The sequence below is a fragment of the Sminthopsis crassicaudata genome, chromosome 3 (genome assembly GCF_048593235.1).
Source record: "Sminthopsis crassicaudata isolate SCR6 chromosome 3, ASM4859323v1, whole genome shotgun sequence".
NCBI lineage: Eukaryota > Metazoa > Chordata > Mammalia > Dasyuromorphia > Dasyuridae > Sminthopsis > Sminthopsis crassicaudata.
Window position 1 is genome coordinate 559,021,826 of NC_133619.1, and position 12,689 is coordinate 559,034,514.

General features: G+C 34.6%; 1 protein-coding gene across 1 annotated transcript in view; it reads right to left on the reverse strand.

The window, feature by feature from the left end:
• The window catches only part of CTSC (cathepsin C), a 55,039-nt gene extending 47,294 nt beyond the window's left edge, over positions 1-7,745 (reverse strand). Inside the window, exons 1-2 of the mRNA XM_074304684.1 lie at positions 7,315-7,745; positions 3,676-3,821 (exon numbers count right to left, since the gene is read on the reverse strand). Of these exons, the coding sequence (XP_074160785.1) occupies positions 3,676-3,821; positions 7,315-7,492 (324 nt within the window). The 5' untranslated portion in view covers positions 7,493-7,745. The remainder of the gene's footprint in view (positions 1-3,675; positions 3,822-7,314) is intronic.
• Between the last annotated feature and the right edge of the window lie 4,944 nt (positions 7,746-12,689).

Consider the following 12,689-nt stretch of genomic DNA (forward strand, 5'->3'; position numbering starts at 1 on the left):
ATACGTTGATAAAACTATGTCCCAATTAGTATGAATAATGACAACCATGAAATGGTCACATGTATTCAAATTCACACTATTCATTGTAATTACATAAAATATGGTCATTGGTGGAATTTGAATTCCACTTTGCCCAGGAAAAAATTAAATAATGCAACTATTTCATGAGATTTCTTTTTCATACTAATTGGACTTGGCCATACCATACATGAAAAAAAAAAAAAAAAGTCAATTTCCAGGTAAGACCAGAATAAACAAACCTTAACAAGATTCTTAAACATAGGAATGAGATATGGAAGTGTGAGTAAAGAGCAATATGCAGTTCATTTCCCTTGACAGATATTAGAAAATAAAATATGTCTTATTTATCCTCTCCTTGGTTACTAGAGGATTCGTTCATATGCCATCTTGTTCCAAAAATCTCTGAAAGGCCCATAAAATCATAAAAGGTTAAGTTGTGAAAGGTATATGTGTGGACATTTAGTCCAATCTGTGATATGTGGAAGTGTTGCTCTGGAATAAACTTGATAAGTAATCACCTGCTTAAATATTTCCAAGGAAGTAAGGAGACACTTCATTAGGTGGTCATGTTTTGAATGGTTTTGAAATACTTATGTTCAAAAAGCTTTTCATTATAATTGCTAAAAAGTGATTCCTTCTATAGAACTGAAATCTGACTACCCATAATTTACACACACTTGTTCCAGTTGTGCACAAAGTACAAAGCAGATTATCTCTCCTCCACAAGAATGTTATCCAAGTATTTTAAATAATGATCATCTCTCTCTAGCCTTGTCTTCTCCAATACTTTTAACAGAATTTTCTATAAAATAGTTTCTATAATTATTTTTAATCTAAACACATGGTTTCATTGATAAGAGGTAACATAGAGAGCCGCTTTGCAACTTAAAGACTTATTGAGAAACTAGAGGTAGTATTTCAATCAACAAGCATCTACTGTACTGTAGCAGATTTTATGCTAACAGATGGGGGATAAAAAAGTCAAAGTGAAATAATCACTGCCCTCCTTAAGAATACATGGACATACACTATATAAATATAAAGGAAATTCACATATACTTACATATACATATATGCATATATACATATATGCATATATTCTATATAGTATATACATACAGATATGAATATGTGTGTATACACATATATACATATATCAATTTGGGGAAAGGGATTAGTAACAGGATAGGCTGGAAAAGACCTTAGGCTGAAGATATTGCTTTAGTTGGATTTTGAAGAAAACTAAGGATTTTTAAAAGCAGAAATGAGGAGGGAGGCATTCTAAGCATAGTGAGCAGGAATATATCAAAGGAGGGGACTACTACTTTCATCTTCTTGATTAAGTCTAGTATTATCTCTGCTAAACTACTTTCTTTTTCTTAAGAATAATAATCATAATTGATAGAAGACTTAACTAGCATGTTAAAGTTTGAAAAGAGCTTTACACATATTAACTCATTTGATCTTCAGCACAACCCTGAAAGTGGTTTGACTATTTCCATTTTACAAATAAATAAACTGAAAAGTTATATGACTTGCCCAATGACATGATTATTTGAGTCTCCTACATGTATTGTTTGTCTTTCCCTTTGGTGAAAATCTAGTGCCCCTCCTGAAATGTGGTTTATATGTATTGTTAGTTATCTTTTCCCATATATATGTGTGCATACATATTAACACATATTTTATATTGTATGTGTAGAGATATAAATCTTCCTTTGTATCCCCAACAATGCCTAACACATTATCTTGCAAGTAAAAGGCACTCTATAAATGTCTGACTGTTTTTATTACCGCAATAAATGAAAGCTTGAAAACAGAACTCAGTAGATAGAATTGTGAAGTTATTCTGATTCACTGATGTGGCTATTAAAAAAAAAATAGCAAAAATTTGTGTGTATATATATATATATATATATATATATATACAGAGAGAGAGAGAGAGAGAGAGAGAGAGAGAGAGAGAGAGAAAGAGAGAGAGAGAAATAGATATATATATATATAGAGAGAGAGAAATGGTTGATAGATTATTTCACTTTATTACTGGTACAATACAATTAGAAACTATGAACCTTAATCTTAATTTCATGATTACTTAAAGTTTTGCCATGTAAATTTAAATTATCTTAATTATATTATTTATCTCAAAAAAAAAAAAACCCTCATCCTTTTTGATCTGTAAATTTGATCTTATTAGTAAAATCAAGAATTTGCACATACCCTAGAGACCACACTACAACAGAAAGAATGCTGAACTTATGAATCTTGGAGTATGAAATAAGTCACTTTTTATTGATATGGCCCTGGACAAATTTAAGCTTCTGGGCATTGGTATCCTTATCTATAAAATCAGGGCATTGGTTTGGATGAGCTCCATAATCCCTTGATCATAAAACAGATATGAATAAATCTATTTCTAATATGTGAAGGTAGAGTCAACATAAGTCATTGGAAAAACAAAGCTATTAGGCTCTTCAAGAATGTATATATAAAGTAGGTACTTAAATATTATTTGTTGAAGAAAAGTAAAATAAGGAAGTAGGAATTGATCATGTTTAACATGATACAAACTCAAAGGAAAAAGGTCTACTTGTTGGATTCCTAAAGAAATTCAACTACCTGATTAAGGCAAATAACCTCCAAACCCCCCCCCCATGCCAGAATTCTGTTTTCCTATTATTCAACATTAGCACACAATGGGAGTTCATATTCTGAAAATGAACCACATATATTCAACAGAGAAATTCTCCTGGATACATGCATGGACTTCCATGATTACTGACAGTATCTTTCACTTTCTCACTCACTTTTTGATTGTCAAATTTTGTTCTACTACAAGTAGTTTCATGAAGAGGCTTTTATTTATTCTGCATTATATGCTGTTAGGCTTGTGGATTTAATTTTCTTGGACCATTTAAAATTATATTTGTATAAGCAGCTGTTTCTGAGTTTAAAGAGAAATCTGGATCACAGATTTCATCTGGGTCATAGTCTACAATCTTCCAGGAACTGTTTTTAGTTAAGAGCTTCTATTGATGAAAGTAATATGATTTGGTACACTATAAAATATGAGATCAATAGTTCAGGCCTGTATATGTAAGAAGAAATGACCTAATTTGATCAAATTTCTGCCAATGTCTTAATTAATAACAGTGTTAATAACCCTTGGGTTGGCCATCTTCTGGAGTCATTTTTGGTCCTTTTATCAAATTATTCTCATGATCCATCTTGTACTTAACTGTAAAAGGACAATCAGATCAATAAGATTCTTTCAGAAGCACAACACAAAAGTCTGAGGGGGAGAATATAAATCCAAAATAAACTGATTTTGTTTTAATCTATAATTTTGAGGGACCAGACCAGGCAGATAATTGCCATTACAATTAGAAATGAAGGGTGTAGTCACACTTATCAAACTGTGAAGATATATGCAGTTAACTGTGCACAAATAAAAATAAATTGAGTTTAATTTGTTTATATTTAACTATTTATGAATTATTTTACATAAAGATAAGGCTACTTTAACTACTCATGGAAAGGGTAGTATCCAAAATTATGACTTTCTTTTCACTATTTTTTGATGTTGACAAAAGGAACAGATATTAAACAGAGAGTTCAATGAAAATAAGAAAAATAACTATTAAGGAAACTGACCTTAAAAAAGGCAAACCATTTGTAATCATTTAATACAACTTCAAAACCTTGATTGTAAATGATAGTGAAGAAGCCAGAATTGCCGAAGTCATCAGTTGCCGTAGCTAACTTCTGCAGGTGAACTACTACTTTCTTTCTTGGTGGCCCTGAGGAAAAGAAATGGCAAAGAAAAGTTAAGCATTTAAGAGACAGCAATAAATTCTGCTCATTCATTTTTTTCTATCCTAATCAAGTTGCTTTTTTCTCATGCATCAGATCTAGGCTCTTTTCATCCTCTATTGAAAATAAGATGATCCTCATTTTTGATCAAATCCTCTGAAACACAATCTTGTAATTGTATTGTTACTTGGTCTTTCTTGTGCAAAAGCCTATGTTCTTAAGCAAGAAGGCTGTTGAGAATTTTCTTTAGTAAATGGAGGGACTTGTCTAAGGTCACAAAGTTAAAAAATATTTCAGTCAAAACTAGAAGCTTTATTTTCTGTGTATGCCAGAATGTGTATGCCACTAGCCAGCTCAAACACAAAAGTGTGAGATAAAAGAAATATGAAGAGGGAAAGACAAAAAAGTAGACAACAATGAAGCTCAAAAAGCCCTACAATTCCAATAGTCTTATTATAGTCATCCACCTCCAGAGAGAGGACCATGGGGATTGAATGTGGATCACAACACAGTATTTTCACCTTTTTTTTTTTTTTTATTCTGGTTGTTTGCATGCTTGTTTTTTCATTCTCATTGTTCCCCTTTTGATCTGTTTTTTCTTGTGAAGCATGATAAATGTGGAAATATATTTAAAAGAATTGCACATGTTTAACCTACAGAGTTGCTTGCTAACTAGGGGAAGAGAGAGGTGAGGAGGGAGGAAGAAAAATCTGGAACATAAGGGTTTTGAAAGTTTTGAAAACTATCTTTGCAGGCATTTTGAAAAATAAAAAGGTTTTATTATATATATATATATATATATATATATATATATAAAATAAAAAAATATATATTATATATAAAAAAAATTTATATATATATGTATATGTATATATATATATTTTTTTTTTTTTTTTTAATGGCCATCCCTAGAAAGATAGCAACATGATAGGAAATAGGTAAAACCAGGCTTGGTGTCAGGAAGCCCTGAGTTCAAATTTGACCTAAAATATTTATCACTTCTGTGATATTGGACAACTGTAAAATAGTGATAATTATATCACCTACCTCAACTGGCTGCAAAAGAAAAATTAGCTACTTTTAAAGTACTTAGCACAGTCCCTAGGCACATAGTATGTACTTAATAAATGTATTCCCTTTCCCCTTTCCTTATGCTCATCTAAATTCTTAATATGGATAATTCTGAAACATACTGAGTTTTGCTCTTCTATAGAATTTAACTGTACTGACTAACCAAAGTATAAGCAAACATTTTCTTCTTTGGAGATATGATAATGTATTCTTGGAGGCTTCTTTAGGTATTGAACCCTAAAAGCATCACTATTTTTTTTTTGTTACTTTACTTCAAGAGTTTCTCCATGAGGGTTCCCCACATCCAATCAAATATATGCTAATCATAAATGCTCCACACACTGGTAGACATAGAATCATAGATCCAGAACTCCCTGTTTTGTAGATGACAAATTGTACAGAGATAAGGCTCAAAGAGATTAAGTGATTTGCCTAGAGTCAAATAGCTAAGTCACACAGACAAGTTGAGAACTCAAACTTTCCTGATTCCAATTCCAGTACTCTACTGTCTCTTGCTAATTTTTGTGAATTGCATTAGTGTGACAAATTCATCCTCTAGGGATCAGTCTTTTAGTGATAAACCTCATAATTTAAACTGGTCCTTGAACAACAGCTTATCATAAGGCTCCCCATCTCTCAAGTCTTACTTAACAGGATCTGTTAGACTTTGAGATCCCAACATACATCTTTTGAGAATCAAAGATATATCCCTGCCCTAAGGAAACATCAGAGGTTGACTTGAGGATCTCTAACATATTTTATGTTGCCTCCATAGAGTTTGGATTATATTCACATTATGGCACTTGAACTCTATTTTATGAGATATAGGATAAATTTATTGCTCATAGCCAAAGCTGAAAATCATTTTGGTCAGCTAGCTGTCAAGCTTAACTTGTCCTGGAATGCATACCTTCCATAAGGGAAAACAGACCAAAGCTTCCATAATGAATGCTTCTACAATCTGGAATTGTACACTTAAGTGATTTTTTTTTTTTTTTTTTTTTTTTTTTTTTTTAGAACATAAAAAACTAATATCTGCTTTCAAGGAACTCAGTCTAATGCCAGGTCATGCCCAACAATTAATAAAAAAAAAGAAAAGAAAAAAGAAATTGTCATACCCTGAAACTCGAGCAGTAGGCTTATATATTTAAATAAGTACCTTTTGGGGGGAAACTCCACAACTGCCAGCTTCCTCTTTTCACCTCTCTTCCAATATAATATGGAAGTTTCCTTTGCTGTATCCTAAATTATCTTCTAAATTCATTTTTTTCCCCAGGCAAACTCATAAGCCTAAAGGAATCAAGCCACTAATATTTGATTTCATGCAATTGACTTAACTAGTATCAAAAAAGCCCAAAAAACAAAAAAAAACACAAGTTCCAAATTTGGGTTCTGCCCCAGAATCTTAGGTCTTAGAGGAAAATGGAAAAGGGAGGAGAGAAAATGCTAGCTTTAGAAAGGACCTAGAAATCAAGGTGACTGTAATCTGTCAGCCTAAAGAGTGAAATTAATAAAGAAATACATTTAGATCAGAAGATGCCTTTAGACTAATGATGAGGTATATTATCTGTGTCCAGAGAAAGAACTGATACTTTTGAATTCAGACTGAAGCATATTTTTCACTTCCTTTCTTTTTCTTTTGAGTCTTCATGTACAAAATGACTAATATGGAAATTTTACACAATTACATATGTATAACCCATATCTGATTGTTTACTATCTCGGAGAGGGGGGAGGGGAAGAATAGAGAGAGAGAGGGAGGAATAGAATTTGGAACTCAAAACTTTTTTTAAAATGTTTAAAAAAATAATTTTAACATGTGACTGAGGAAAAATAAAATATATTCTTAAAAAACAAGTTGCCTTTAGAATTAGATTTATAAGATATTACAACAAATACCAAAGTACAGGAAACTCCTAGAGGGCAAAGATTTTGCTATAGTTTTGGGGCGTTTTTGTTTGTGTTTTGTGTTTCTTTGAATCTACAAAGCTCAGCACCCGACCAGACATATAATAATAGCTCTTAATAAATGAAATGTTGACTGACAAGTAAGCTATTCCACAGAGGATCTTTCAGAGTTTGAAGGGTTAGGGGGAAAAAAAATTAAGTTCATAAAGACTCAACTAGCCTTACCTGAGGCATGAGGGGTTCTGGTCCTCAAATCTAGGCAGTAGTATCTCAATCTAGGGTTAAAGAGAAGAGGGGCCAAGAACAAGAGAGCTCTGGGGCATTTCAGTGTAAGCTCTTAATAAACTCACAAGAATTGAACTGAAAGGAAGAAAAATGAAAGAGGTAGTGGGGGAGGGGATAAGGGAAGGGAAAGGGCCTCACTACCTGTTATGACAGGAGGAAGACATATAAGACAATAAAAGAAAAGGAAGAAGTGGGGTAGAGGTTCTAGGCACTTACCCAACACAGAGCAGTTGATGCTGTTGTCCGGAGCTCCCAGTCCCTCGGACACCTGGAAAACCCAGGTACCCAGTAGATCAGGGTAAGTGCAATTGGCAGGAGTGTCTGAGAAGGCAAGACGGACCTCAGAGAGGAGGAAGAAGAGGACGGGCAGCAGCGAGAAGCCCCACAGTCTCATCCTACCAGTAAGCACGCGGCGCGGGGTCCTGGCTCCTGTGGAAGGTGCTCTGAGAGGAGCGCAGCCCAGCCTCCAAGCAGTCAGGAGCGCGGGTGTAAGGATTTTAAAGCTCAGCAGCTTTAGAGGGCCGGAAAAGAGGAGGCCCCTGAGGGATCACGCGGTGGGGGAAGATTAGGGAGGGGGGAAAAGGGAACTGTCACACGTACCCCGCCTCCCCACCCACCCCACCCCGCCAGGCCTCTAGCCCGCCCCTTTCAAAGTTTAGGGACTGGGGTAGGCTCTGTGACGCGAAGGGACCCGGTCCGGTAGATGTGTTGCGCTGGCGCCCCAGCTCTGGGGCTGCCTCTGGAGAAGGGATGAGGGCAACGGAACGGGACGCACTGGACTGGGCTCCCTGTAGACTAAAAGAAGGAAGGGCTTACAAAAGATCCCCTGCTGCAGGGTCCAGGAATTCCGAACACCCACGGACTCAAATTTCTAGTGCTCAATCACAAGGAAGCAATTGGCCAGAGTTACTGCAGGGTCAGAACCTCAGAATATTAATGACGTATCCTGAGAAAGTTAGCTTTCCAGCTGCTTAGCTGGACAGGGGAACGGCTGGCCTCGGACTTCAGTAAGGGGCGGTGAGGGGGGGAGGGGAGAAGGAAGGGGAGGGTAGCGGAGAGAAGACTAATCTTTCCTTAACAATTTCTCTTGCGAATACTACTCTAGCCCAGCACTGAGGTGCTATTTCTCTTCCACACCCCTATCCCCGCCCCAACTTGTTTTTTCCTTTCTCCAATTTTTGTGACCTTGCCTTCCTTGGGTCCCTTAACTTCATTGTCCAGTTAATTTCTTTTGATTCCTAAATTAATTTACCCCCTCCGGGAAGTTCCCTTAGACTTTCGGTTCCCCGCCCTTTTCACCCCATGCTGCACTTTACACTTCTTTAAAGTACTTAGTCTGGTAATGTTTTGTATTTTGGTTAATTGTAGAAAAAACTTATCTATCTATGATTTCCCAAGATCCATTAGGCCAAAGGCTGAATTATTTGAACTTTGTGTTTTTCCCAATACCTAGCACATTGCTCTGCACAGAAAACTTAATAAATGTTTGTTAATATTTTCTCAGGAATTTCGTTCTGACCACTTACCTGTATGTGAAAGGGAGAATTTGTATTTCTGATTTCTACTAGGCTAGAATATATTTAAAACCTTGGAAGCCTTATAGGCTGAATAGGTGATATTGACCTAGGCTAATTCACTATTTTGGGGGTATGTTATAGCAAGCTTTCTTATTTAGTTGCAATATGGGTTATAGATGGAGGCTGAGGTTCCTGGATAAACTTTTTTTAAAAATTCTTCCCCCTCCAAAAAAAATATTATATTCTGATTTATATCCCTGGGATAAGTTAACTTTTTTAAATTCCCCCCAAAAAGTTTTCTTCTTTTCTTTCCTCTTTTCCTTTCCTAAATTGGGGATAGATTTAATCTGATAAATAATAAGTCGCTACACTTACATTCTTGAATAAACAAGAGAGGCAAGGGTGTAGCCAGACATTTTTTCAGCTCTTATTACTTTGCTTAAAATTAGCCTGCTGGAAATTTGAGCGGTAAGTAAGATATTTAATAATCCTGATAGTGTATACAAATATAAACTTAAGATTGTAACAGTGCCACAAAGAACCAGTGGGAAAAGTACTTTGGTTAGTTGATGAGCCTTTGACAATTATGTTATATACCATTCTTGTTCAACAATCGAATCTCAGGGTTTCACTACAAGTTCTTCAATCTAAGCAGTCACTTGTAGAAAACTCTGACCTTTAAAATGGGTACATGATTTGGGCATAAAGAATGGCATCATAAACAAATTAGGAGAACAAGGGATAATTTACTTATCAGTTCTTTGGAGAAGGGAAGAATTTATGACCAAAGAACTAGAAAACATGAAAGGCAAAATGTTCAACTTTGATTACATTAGTAAAAAAGATTTTGCACAAACAAAATCAACAGAAACAAGATTAAATGAGTACAAAACTGGGGGAAAAAAATCTTTACAGCCAGAGTTTCTAATGAAGGTCTCATTGATAAAATACATAAAGAATTGTGTCAAATTTATAAGAATACAAGTCATTCCCCAAATGATAAATGATGAAATTAAAGCCATCTATAGTTATATGAAGAAAAAAAAAAAGTTCTAAATCACTATTGATTAGAGAAATGCAAATTAAAGCAGTTCTGAGGTACCACCTCACACCTTTCAGATGGGCTAAAATGACAGGAAAAGATAATGATAAATGTTGGAGAGGATGTGGGAAAATTGGAACACTAATGCATTGTTGATGGAATTGTGGAATGATCCAACCATTCAGGAAAGCAATTTGGAACTATGCCTAAAGGGCTATCAAACTGTGCATATCCTTTGACCCAGCAGTGCCATTACTGAATCTGTATCCTAAGAAAATCATAAAGGAAGAAAAAGGACTTACATGTGCAAAAATATTTGTAACAGGTCTTTTTGTGATAGGAAGAATTAGAAAATGAGTAGATACTCATCATTTGAGAAATGGCAGAAGAAGTTGTGGTAACTGAAGGTGTATCTTCTATAAAAAATGTTGAACAAGCTGATTTTTAGAAAGGCTTGGAAAGATTTACATGAACTGATACTGAGTGAAATAAGCAGAAAGGAATACATTGTACACAGTAACAGCAAGAATGAGTGATGATCAACTATGAAAGACTTGGTTCTTCTCAGTGGTTCAGTGATCCAAAGCAATCTCAATAGATTTTGGACGGAAAATGCCCTCTGCATCCAGAAAAAGAACTAAGGAGACAACATATGCTATGTTCACTTCTTTTTTCTGATTTTTTTTTTTAATCTGTCCCATGGTTTTCCTCTTTTGCTCTGATTTTTCTCTCCTAACATGCTTCATAAGACATTGTGTATAAAAAGTAAATAAATTAACTAGGAAAAAAAAAGAAAATTCTGATCTTCATTTTCTTCACTGGTAAAATAAAGGGTACAGCTGAAAAGGATCTGGGTTTAAATCTAGTTTTTGAGGCAACCATACTTACTCTGAGCAGATTTCCTATTATCCCCACATAATACCTAAGTCCTCTTTGGACTCTAGTCCTATGAATGTTAAGCAACCTTCTAGACTTTATGTTATAGTTACATAGTAGTAACATGGTAGTAATCTGTTTAAGTAAAGGGAATTCCCCATACAGGGCCTACAAAACTGATTCAGTCTTTTTTTTCCCCCCAATTGTGCCTAACTCTTAGTGATTTCATTTGGGGATTTCTTGGTAAAGATGCTAGAGTAGTTTTGCCATTTCCTTCTCCAGCTTATTGTTACAGATGAGGGACTGAGATAAAGAGTTAAGTAACTTGCCCAAATTCACACAGCTAGTAAGAGTCTGGGGCCATATTTGAACTCAGGAAGATGAGTCCTCCTGACTCCAGGTCTGATGCTCTATCTACTGGGCCACCCTTCTTTCTTATAAGACTGATACTGAAACTAGATTAAAGGAAGAAAACAAATAAACCACACTTCTGTGGTCTGAGCTTTCTGGAGATAGTTTAGAGTTTGTGAAAGATTATAAAAATAACTAAGATTTTTTTCTTCAAGAACCTTGTTAAGTAGGCAGCAAATATATCAATACAAACTCCATTTTACAGATGAGGAAACTAAATCTATTGAACTGTTATGAGCTGAAACAGATGGAAAATGCTTTACCTAGAATTCACACTCAGGTTCCCAACTTTATGTTCACATATGTGTCAGACTTAATTGTCTTTGAGTTCTTTTCCAGCTCTGAAGTTCTGCAATTCTGCTAATAATTCTGCCACCATACACCATACTATTTCTGTATTAGCAACTTTATTCCTTTTACTGAAAGTTTTCAAATATACCAGGGTTTTCAGAGGAAAAAATAAGGAAGCTTTTTTTCTTTAACTTGCATCTTGAAAAAATAAGCTGCAATATTCTCTTTCCTCTCAGGGAATTGCTCAAGACCTTAGTTCACATTTAATATCAAGGATCTTTGTGGAAGACAAGTAGCAGCCTTTATCAAGGAAACTAAGATCTCAATTTTTCCTGAAGCAAATAAAGCATGTCTTCTAGTTATACATATATACATATTTACATAACATACATACATATGTATATATGCATATGTATTTGTACACATGGATATTGTGTATGTGTGTATAGAAAGTTATTCCCAACCATCTGTGTAAATTGCTATGAAAACTTCTAGAAAAAATGAGACTAACTTGATTTTCTCTCCAACATTCTTCCTTGGGGATCTTGGAATTTAAGGGGGTATACTAAAGGTACTTTCCCAAGAATTATTTTTGACAGATGTTAAGGATTAAGTAAGAATGCTGTATATTTGGTAACTTGATCTGATGTATCATTAAGTGTTGAGCAATAGTAAGACCAATTCCCCTCTCATCATCTGGGTGACAGTGTCTTTTTTTTTTTTCATCTTATTTTACATTGTTTCTTTCATTTATTTATTCATTTTTTGCCAAAAAAGGTAAAATATGCAGACATACAAGGTGAATTCATGTTCTCTCTCTTTTTAGGCTCCTACCTGTTGACATCTTACTGGTTTTCCCCTTTAAAAGCATTCTCATTTCCCCTGATGAATTTATCACATCTTAGTTTCTATTCTTTTTTTATGTATACTTTATTTCTCTGATTAGACTTTAAACTTCATGAAGATGGGAACCACATTTGAGCAACTGTATTTATGTTCAGGAGGATTGGCTTCCAGTTTCATTTCTGACAATTAACTAGCACTGAAATTTCAATCTAGTCACTCAATCTTTATGGATTTTATTTTTCTCTAATTTAATCTAATTTAGTAAATATTTATTAAGCAGCTAAGACTTGGGAATATAATTAATAAAAAAGAAATACAATGTCTGACCTCAGGAATTTATAATTTAATGGAGGAGACAAGATACAAAAGAAGGCATTAATAAAAATGAAGGGCCTGAATTCATTCATATCCAGAGACTTCCTACTTTACCTCTCCATGATTTGAAGTTACACTATCTCTTTGGGCTTCAGCATTTTCATCTATAAAATTGGAGTAATACTATGTTAGAAAATAGAAATTACAATGAAAAACCATTGAGAACTTCCAAATTCTTCCAAAAATCTAGGTTTGTAAACTTAGAATCAATTTTGACCCTTCATTGTCTGTAA